Source organism: Aotus nancymaae, unplaced genomic scaffold (genome assembly GCF_030222135.1).
Source record: "Aotus nancymaae isolate 86718 unplaced genomic scaffold, 86718_ANA_hifiasm-v0.15.2.pri h1tg000022l_1, whole genome shotgun sequence".
Taxonomy (NCBI): domain Eukaryota; kingdom Metazoa; phylum Chordata; class Mammalia; order Primates; family Aotidae; genus Aotus; species Aotus nancymaae.
In genome coordinates this window covers 33,519,374-33,529,689 of record NW_026988435.1, presented here as the reverse complement: position 1 = coordinate 33,529,689, position 10,316 = coordinate 33,519,374, and the positions used below count along the sequence as shown (strand labels likewise).

Sequence of the window (10,316 nt, the reverse complement as noted above, 5' to 3'; positions counted from 1 at the left end):
ACTCCAATATGTTTTAGGTGCCAAGGAGAAGGACAGCCTTGTGTATTTAATTACTTTAGCTTATTTTGTCTTCTGGCATGATCTGTTCCCTGATTTCACCCCAGCCTAGAGCTTGCTTTGAAGTTGTAGACAAATTAAATCAATCACTTGAATCATATGTGTCCCAAAGAATGTGGTTTCCCAGGTAAAAGCAATCTTTCAATCCCCTATCCTCGTTTCACTTTGGCATTTCGACAGCGTTGCAGAATTCTTAGGCACATATTTTATTTTATCCCTTGGTCCCAGCAGGTCTTACAAAGAGTATCAGAATTGCCTGTACAAGGTGCACCTTTCACATTACAAGGGATTGGCTCATTTCTGGATGCTTATGCAACCACTTACAATTATGCCTGCAGGTAAACATACTGCTGTCTTCTTGGAAGACTGCGAAGTATAAAGAATGTTTATGTGCAAGTCTAGCCGTTCCAAGTACCCAAGTGTTGGTTTAGACACACCTGGGTTACCATCCAACTCTCATTGGCTGAGAAAGTTGCCACACCTGATTTGTAAGTTTCCCTGTTGAAGTCAATAGCAGGGGCAGCTCAGCCAGCCAGCACTGGATTTTATCTAGCCAGAAGTAGCAAAGCAGCTCTTATTTGAAAAACCACTGGGTTCTGAGTTCATTACTACAGGAAAAACTGTTCTATCCTGTGGCACAGTGAACCTTGCTTCAAAGCAGACCTAGCAGCTCAGGAGTCCAGCTGGCTGAAACCCATCCCAGAGGACAATGGCAACCTATGCCTTACAAATCGCTGGACTAGTGATTGGTGGTGTTGGCATGGTGGGCACAGTGGCTGTCACCGTCATGCCTCAGTGGAGAGTGTCTGCCTTCATTGGAAGCAACATTGTGGTTTTTGAAAACCTCTGGGAAGGACTGTGGATGAATTGCGTGAGGCATGCTAACATCAGGATGCAGTGCAAAATCTATGATTCTCTGCTGGCTCTTTCTCCGGACCTACAGGCATCCAGAGGACTGATGTGTGCTGCTTCCGTGATGTCCTTCCTTGCTTTCATGATAGCCATCCTTGGCATGAAATGCACCAGGTGCATGGAGGACAATAAGGTGAAGGGTTACACTCTGCTGACGGCTGGAATCATCTTCATCATCACAGGCATAGTGGTGCTCATCCCTGTGAGCTGGGTTGCCAATTCCATCATCAGAGATTTCTACAACCCAATAGTGGATGTTGCCCAAAAACGTGAGCTTGGAGAAGCCCTCTACATAGGGTGGACCACGGCACTGGTGCTGATTGCTGGAGGAGCCTTGTTTTGTTGTGTTTTTTGTTGCAATGAAAAGAGCAGTAGCTACAGATACTCGATACCTTCCCATCGAACAACCCAGAAAAGTTATCACATGGAAATGAAGTCACCGACTGTATACTCCAGAAGTCAGTATGTGTAGTTGTGTATGTTTTTTAAACTTTACCTATAAAGCCATACAAATGACTAAATTCTCTATTATTTTCTCAAAATGGACCCCAAGGAAACTGATTTGCTGTTCTTAACTGCCTAACTTTAATCACAGGAACTGTGTATCAGCTATTTATGATTCTACAAGCTAGTTCAGCAGAATAAGATATTGTTCTAGAAAGTACTAGATTGTTCTAGAAAATACACTAATTTGTTTCCTAGGACCGTTCAAACATTTACTCTTTTTATCAGTTACTTCAAAATGACATTGCTAATGACTATTATTTTACCACTGTAATTTCTCCATGACTTAGCATTATACACATAGATGAGTGTAACATTTATATCTCACATAGAGACATGCTTATATGATTTTATTTAAAATGAAATACCTATCCATTACACTGAATAAATACAACTCAACTATTGCTTTTCAGGGAAGTCATGGGTAGAATTGAAGAAGGTTAATATTAATTGTTTAAAAATAGCTTAGGGATTAATGTCCTCCATTTATAATGAACGTTATAATGAAGGCTTTAATCAGCATTGTAAAGGAAATTGAATGGCTTTCTGATATGCTGTTTTTTAGCCTAGGAGTTAGAAATTCGAACTCCTTTATCATATTCTCCCAGAGGCTTTTTTTTTCTTGTATATTAAATTAACATTTTTAAAAAGCAGATATTTTGTCAAGGGGCTGTGCATTCGAACTACTTTTCCAAGGCTATACTCAGAAGAAAGATAAAAGTGTGATCTAAGATTGTTTTAGTAAAGTGAAAAATTTTTTTTCCTATTATGTTTTTGTATTTGAAGAAGAATGATGCCTTTTGGCAAGAAATCATATATGTATGGGTATATTTTAATACATATTTGAGTACAGGCCTTGAGGTTTCATCAATATAAGTAAAAGAGCAGGAGAATATGTCTTGGTTTTCATTTGGCTACCATAAAAACAACAACAACAAGAAATAAAGTTGTCCTTTGAAAACTTCACCTGCTCTTTGCAAGTACATAAGTCATTTAGTGTCATTTCAGTTCTGTGAAAAATGAATTTCCTACTTGTTCCATTTCTGTTTAGTTTTACCAAAATCTGTAAATAGTTTGTTTGTGTGTTTATTCCAAATGTGATAAAACTGACAATCCAATTTGAAAGTTTGTGTCTACATCCATCTAGCTTAAATGAATGTGTTCTATTTGCTTTATACTTTTATATTAATAAATTGTACCTTTTTATAATTATTTGACATTCTTTCACTAGTCTCCTTTTGTTTTATTAACTTGCAGGAGAGTTGAAAAACCTGATTTTTTTATTTTCCAAATTGAGAAAGAATGTCAAGGTTACCTTTGAAAGATAAACATAGCATTAATTTTTGAAAATATAAATTACTCTATGTTATTTATCAGTAATGTACCTTATAATCATTGGATCTCTATACCAATATTCAATGCAGATAATGTTTTTATAATTTGAGATAGTACTATAGATTCACACAAATCTATATGTTATAAATATTATGTATATAACAGCTGTGTTTTAAAATTTTTCTGTAGCTAAATATATATTTCTACTTCTGGGAAATAATAAATAATAGTGGCTAATGTTCTGGGGGCATATTCTGCTAGGACCTCTAATGCTTATATGAATTATGTTATTAAATCTTTTACAGGACTGATAATGTTATTAGTTCAATTCAAAGATGAGGCTATCTCTGAACAGTTCATTGATTACCCAGTAGAATCAGGAGATATAACAAAGGGCTGTCTGATCTCATAGCTCAATACTCTTTCTCTCAGGGAAAATCAATTTTTTTTTCAGCAGTGTCTAGTTTAGAAACTGATTTTTGTGAAAATGACACGCTTAAGTACTATGAGTTGGGAAAACTTATAGTTATTTATTTTTTTTTTAATTGAGACAGAGTCTCACTCTGTCACCCAGGCTAGGGTGCAGTGGAACAATCTCGGCTCACTGCAACCTTCATCTCCCGGGTTCAAGGGATTCTCCTGCCTCAGCCTCCTGTGTAGCTGGGATTACAGGCATATGCCACCACACCCAGCCAGTTGTTGTTTTTATCCATATTGGTGATTCCCTTATACCCCAGTGCACATTCATCTTAGTCAATTCTGCTTTTTTCAGGTCAAAACATTTGCAAAAGGAAAAATATAGCAAAAATAACTGAGTACCTTGGAGAAGAAATCTGTAGGTCCCATCTTCTAAATACCAGTCAACTATGTTTTTCTTTTACCTAGAAAGCCCTTTAACGTCCCAAACTCAATTTATTATTTATCTCCTCTTTTCTCTAAAACAGAATAACACTTCTAGTTTTTCTTATGGGATCACTTTGAGTATCTCTGAAATCTTTCTACAACTTGCCACCATTACTATCAGCTCATCTCTTACTTACACAATTGGAAAAGCTTCGAGACTTGTGTTATTGTCTGCAGAGACTTTTTCCATCAGCTGTCATCCATACTCTTATCTTAGTTGTTTCTAAAATGCAAGTCAAGTTCCATCATGGTCTGCCCATAAGCTCTGTAAGGCCATCCCATCGCCTATAAGGTAAAGTCCAAATGTCTTCGCATATGCTATTTCTGACAGAATGGAAAAATTATCTTATAACTTTCAAGGCAAATTTTATCAGAAAGTTTAACATCAGTGTATAGCCAGTAAGAACAATTATAAAGTTAATGTGCCCAAATTAGAATAATTAGCATGCCGGAGGCCTCTTTAATATTCTGAAAGAGATACAATGACAACTATGAAATGATTCAACTGGTGGCAAATTACATGCAACAGAAAGTTTTATAATGTATTTGTATGGAAAAAAGAGTCCTGTGATGGAAAAGACAAGGGAGGCAGAGGAGGTGATGTTAAGTATTCACATTGTAGCTAGTTGGTTTTATGACTTGAGGCAAAGTTTAGAATCCAATGTATCTCAATACAATTATTATTTTTCAATTATCAGACAGAGTAATAGGCCATATGGTCCAATAGGATTATAATAGGGTATAACATTCATTGTGTTACTGAATTTGGAACATCAAATGTGTTGCACCAATGAAAGGCAATATAAAGAGAAACTTTTGAAAGAGCCAAATAAGAGAACTACCCCATACCCACCCCTAAGCAGTAAATTTAGAAACGTTCATTAGCTTCAGCCTCAATCTCTTCTCATTCATAAAATGAAGGTAGGATTATTATAGGAAAGAAGTATATAAAATAACTAGTCCAATGCTAGAGTGAAGAAATAGTGGATCACGTCTCTTTTTACAGTATTCCTCCTTAGAATTCCTTGGAGTTGTATGTAAAACATGGACATAAATAACATAAGCAAAAATGGAGAATAAAATATTAAAATAAAAATTTTTTACATTAGATATTCATTGTGAATCTTACCAACAGGTTATTTTATAATTAATTATATAGCCCTGGAAAATGGATCTTCCACTGAATTACTTACAGACTACTCAAAAATAACAGTATGCCTTAGTATGTTGAAGATTCCTTTTATGAAATAAAAAATAAGAAATGTGGTCATTACTGAAGCTATTGGCTTTTGATAATTATTTCCTTTCACATGGGAACATCAGTTAAGTTAGGACCCCATTACATTTTCTAAAATGTTTTGACCTTGCCAAAATGTTTATGTCTTGGATAAACATATTGCCATTTCATCAATGGTTATGTTGTATGTGGTTTGGTTTGTAGTGGTTTGGAGCACAGGAATGAAGTCAGGCAACTGTATATAGATCCCAGCTGTGTCACTTATTACTGTGTGGCCTTAGGCAAATTACTTAAGCTTCCAGTGTTTTGTGGTCTTCATCTGTAAAATGGGAGTCAAAATTGTGCCTGAGTCCTAGGCTTGCTGTCAAGATCCACTGAGCAGACATATGCCAAATCCTTAGCACAATACTGGGCAAATAATAAATTAGCTATCAATCTTGGCTATTCTAGCTGCTTTTTCAAACCAAAACATTATTAATAATAATAAATAACATTTTAATAATAATATTTTAAAATTATTATATCACATTAATAATATTTTCTTCTTTTTCATACTATACTACTTGTTGCCCTCATCATGACCCCCCTTCTGCTAATTCTGTATCCAAAATGACTGCCTCGTGCGTTGCGAAACAGTTACTAAGCTACAGCACTGTAAGTGCCAGGGAATGCAGTGATGGACAAGACACAGTTTTTGCTTTCAAAGAATTTAAAGTCTAACAGGAAGAGTCAAGAGTGAGGAATGTAGCCTTACTGCATGCCTACCTATGTTTTTGGTGTTTTTCTTTCCTTACCTCATTGATCCTTCAAAAATTCTATGAATTAGATATTAAATTATGAGAACATGGAGTCTCAATGAAGTAACATATGTATATAAATACACATGTATTTTATGTTATCTCTTTGACATTAATTACCTTGAATTAGGGAGAATATATATATATATATATATAAAACATTATAATATATATAATATATTACCTTGAATTAGGGAATATATATATATGTGTATATATATTCTACCTAATATGTATATAATATGTCTCAAGTCTTCCCTGTGACTCACTGGTCACAGTATTCTTTCTCCCTGCACTCCAGAGTGACCTCCTCATCCATCTTTGCTACATTTTAACTCCCTTCTCCTTCCCCTCCTAACCTCTAGATGATTTACTGCTTTTGGTGTCTGACATCTATTACCTTCTCTTGTGGACTAACATTCTATTTTTTGGACTCCAATTGTGAATCTTCTACTTCCGTTCACCAGGCCTCCTTCCTTGTTCTGAGAAAGGCTTTCCTTTCAGTAACCCTGCAACCTCCTCCTCCCAACCAACTGCTGAAGCAAAGCCAATCAGCTGCAGAGGCCCAACAGGCAGAGGCTGGAAGCTTTCCGAGAAGTTTCGGGAGATGCTACCTTCCTGGAAGAAAGAGAAGCATTGTGTTCAACCGTGAGTCTAAGAAGAAGAAAGGGATTCCTAGTGTAGTGGCTCAAGGCCAGGCCTGAATCTCTGCTAGGAGTGAGAGGGTGGGAGAGAAACTCAGGCCCTCCTTGCTTAACAAGCAGTCCCGGAAGGAGGGAAGCCTTTGTTCACCTGTGTTGTCTTAGGGGGATAACCTTGGGGGCAGAAAAGTCTTGGGAGACTTATTCATAGGCTGGGTTCCTACTTAGCCTAGGGTCTTGGAGACTACAAGACCAGAGCGTGAGGACACTGTACCAGGCTCCCAGTAGCCAGATAACAACTTTCAGGTCACTAGATCACCACCTACAGCAAAAATTCCTGCCACTCTGGGGTTGGCTATTGCTGATGGTAGCAACTTGACTTCCATAGGGTAAAAGACCCTGAAATTTTTTAAAGGAACACCAACTAGGACCCAAGAACTAAAAAAGTGAAGAAAACTACTTCAAATAAGGCAAAGTTGATCCTCAAATTCAGAACTCTTCTTTCCCAGCCCTACAGACAAGTTCAACATCTTAAATGTGGGAAAACAAACCGGATAAACAAAACCACAAAACATCAAATGGTTCAGCCTTCTCTTTTCTAATGGTTTTCTGCCATGGGCCCCACAGTGCCCATATTCTGGTCTTGTCAGACTCCATGTCACTTCTTTGCCATTCAGAAGTTCTGTCCTTCGGGTATTTGATCACCAGCAATCCCCTCGTCATCCGTTATTTCAGGGCTGGTTGAAACCCCGGACTCTGCTTGTCCTCTTTCCTCCTGGCTGCACCCACACATCTTCTCCTGTGCCATACCACGCTGTATTAGCCCAGTCCTGCTGTGAGATAGAAGTGTGTCAACCACCCCATGCTCCTTCTGGTAAGGAGATTGACCTACAGTATGGCTCTCTGGGCTCCCTTTCTGTCCTTCAATTCACCCTGTATTGTATATCCCTTCACCTACGTGTATATACCTATGGGTAGATACCTCTTCATAGGTATATGGGGATCCTCTTTGAAGAAGCAACTATAATTTATTAGATGCTCATTGCACATTGCTAAACCCACTCCCTGCCCCTTTCCTAACTGCCTGCCTGCCTTTTTCCTTCCTTCCTTCCTTTTCCTTCCTTCCTTCCTTCCTTCTTCCTCTCTCCCTCCCTCCCTTGCTTGCTTTCACGTAGGTTGGAGGGCAGTTGGTGCAATCATAGCTCACTGCATCCCCAACTTTTCAGGCTCAAGCAATCCTTCCACCTCAGCCTCCCAAGTGGCTAAGTCTACAGGCTGGAGCCGCCATGCCCAGCTATTTAAAAAAATTTTTTTAGAGATAGGGTCTACCTATGTTGCCCAGCTGAACTTGAATCCTGGGCTCAAGCAATCCTCCTGCCTCGGCCTCCCAAACTGCTGGGATTACCAGTATGAGCCACTGTGCCCTAACGGTTCTTTTTCAGATGCCAATAAAGTACATATGAAAACGTTGAAAATGAAAATAACTTTCTAGAAAAATAAAAAATAACATAATTGAGCATTTTCCTGATTCAGGGAAGAGTTTATACAACCTTTCTTACCAGCGGGCTCAAAGAAAATAATAATTGGCATTTCTTGTTTAACTTTTTTTAAAAGATAGAATAAACTTGATTAACACAGGCATTGACCAAATAATCCCAATCCATCTCCGTACTCAGCTCTTTCTCTCTTGCTTGTTTTTTCTGATACCCATCCTCCCCCTCCCCCACCAACCTCTGTGGTTATTAACTCTGTTGCCAAGGGTTGCTGCTCTCTTTACCGACCTCTGCATTTTGCAGTTAAATTGTTGAAACCCTCCTGAGAGGGAAGAGGGTCCATGATTGAAGATCTTTTTCCTTTGTTTTTCTCTGTAACTTGGTACAAATATATTTGTGTGAGCGTCACAAATGAAACTTTTCCCTTATTTTTTCCTGAATTGGGCCATTTTTTTATGTTGCTTTTTTATTTTTGATTGGAAAGTATTGTTTTATGGCTACATGGAGATCCTCTTTGAAAAAGAAACTGTATTTTATTAGATATTAAAGTAAAAAAAATGCTTTAGAAATCAAACGGCTCTCCAGCTTTAAAGCTGAGAAGCCCTCCGAGGAAAAGGAAGCCTAACCTGGTAGTTCAACCACAGCCCTGCACTGAGTCTTAATACAATGCTCTTTTACTTTTATTAAAGGAAGAAAAGTAAAAAACAACAACAACAAAAAAAATGATTCATCATTGGGCCCTGCTCTGACTATGAAACTGTCTTCACAGAATTAACAAGAACCACATGTCGGCTTCTGAAACAGAAATACAGTTACAATTGAGCATTAATCAGTCTTCACTTTGGTCCACTTCCTTGTAACCAAGAGTCACATAGCACCAGACACTGACACTTTGCATGCCCACTGTTTCTCTAGATAGGATTTCTGAAGTTAGAATCATAAGGCTTTTGTTTAAGAATTGCTCAAGGTGTTCTTGAGATCCTGAATTCCAGCAGAAGGCTGATGTAACCAGTTTGTAGAGCCCCGGAGAAGGAAATCAGCATGATGACGCCAATCTTCCTCTCCTCACCCCACGTCTTCATTCTGCACTCTTCCGCCAATCGAGGATCCCACATTTCTGCCCTCTCTTAGCTCCTTAAAACCTCAAGCCCCATACTCCTTGGAGAGGCGGGTTTGAGGTTTCCTCTCTTCTCCTCGTATGATTATTAAACTCTGCCGCAGTCCCTGGTGTCTCAGTATATTCACTTGCTGTGTATTGAGCAAGTGAACCTATTATGGTTACATTCATTACAGGCTATATAACACAAAATCTCACAACTTGGTGACTCAAAACAAGAACTATTTTTAGATACCATGATTTCATGGGATAGGAATTTAGGCAGGGCTCAGCTGGCCTGTAGCGTCAACTTCAGCTAGCAGCTGATGTATAAAGTATCAACAATTTTCCTCACTGCCTGGTGCCTTGGCAGTGATTCCCCAAAATGTGGTCTTAGGGCCTCTCCAGCCTGTCTTTTCACCAAGGGAATTTGTCAGCAGGATAACTGAGAGCTTTAAGAATCCAAGGGGGAAAAATACAAGTCACTTTTACCATATGCAATTGGTCAAAGACAGCCCCGGGTCAAGGAAAAGAAAAATAAATCTTCTTCTCAATGGAAAGAACACCAACAATTTTGGAATCATCTCTGGTCAACTCCAGGCACTCAGTAGAGTTGTTAAGAACTTAAAGGGAAATTTTTCTTTCACAGAGACTTACTTCTTGAAACGTAAGTATAAAGATGTGTTTGGGGCCAGGCATGATGGCTCATGCCTGTAATCCCAGCACTTTGGTAGCCCGAGGCGGGCGGATCACCTGAGGTCAGGAGTTCAAGACCATCCTGGCCAACATGGTGAAATGCTGTCTCTACTAAAAATACAAAAATTAGGGGGGGCATGGTGGCAGGTGCCTATAGTGCCAGCTACTGGGTAGGCTGAGGCAGGAGAATCACTTGAACCTCGGAGGCGGAGGTTGCAGTGAGTTGAGATTGCGCCACCGAACTCTAGTCTGACAACAGAACAAGTCACCGTTTCCGAATTAAAAAGGTATGTTTTACATTTTAAATGAGATAAAAGAGAACATGTGTTTCCTATTAAATAAAGACAGTTGAAGGGAACTTAAAATTTTTCCCCTTGAGGAAGGAAAATAACTTTTATCTGAGGAATGTGAGCTCTTTTAAATTAGCAGACCCAGAGAGGCATTATAGTGAGACCTCAGTCAGGTCCTATTTCCCTCCTTTGAGCTATGTATTCATCGCTAAACTGCTTGCTATTGCCACAAATAGCCATAAATTATTCTAACTATGCCACACCAGACACTATAACACACACCCTATAGCTTAAGGATGTATAGCCAATTACTAATCAATGTTGCTTTTGTAAACCAGTGAGAATTCTTGACAAA

The 10,316-nt window shown here is 38.6% G+C and overlaps 1 protein-coding gene across 1 annotated transcript; it reads left to right on the top strand.

Annotated features, from left to right (window-relative positions):
- Positions 1-501: 501 nt before the first annotated feature.
- On the top strand, positions 502-3,058 carry CLDN8 (claudin 8). Its single transcript, XM_012446581.3, has one exon. The coding sequence runs from the start codon at positions 767-769 to the stop codon at positions 1,439-1,441; it is 675 nt and encodes a 224-aa protein (XP_012302004.1). The 5' UTR covers positions 502-766; the 3' UTR covers positions 1,442-3,058.
- Positions 3,059-10,316: the final 7,258 nt, after the last annotated feature.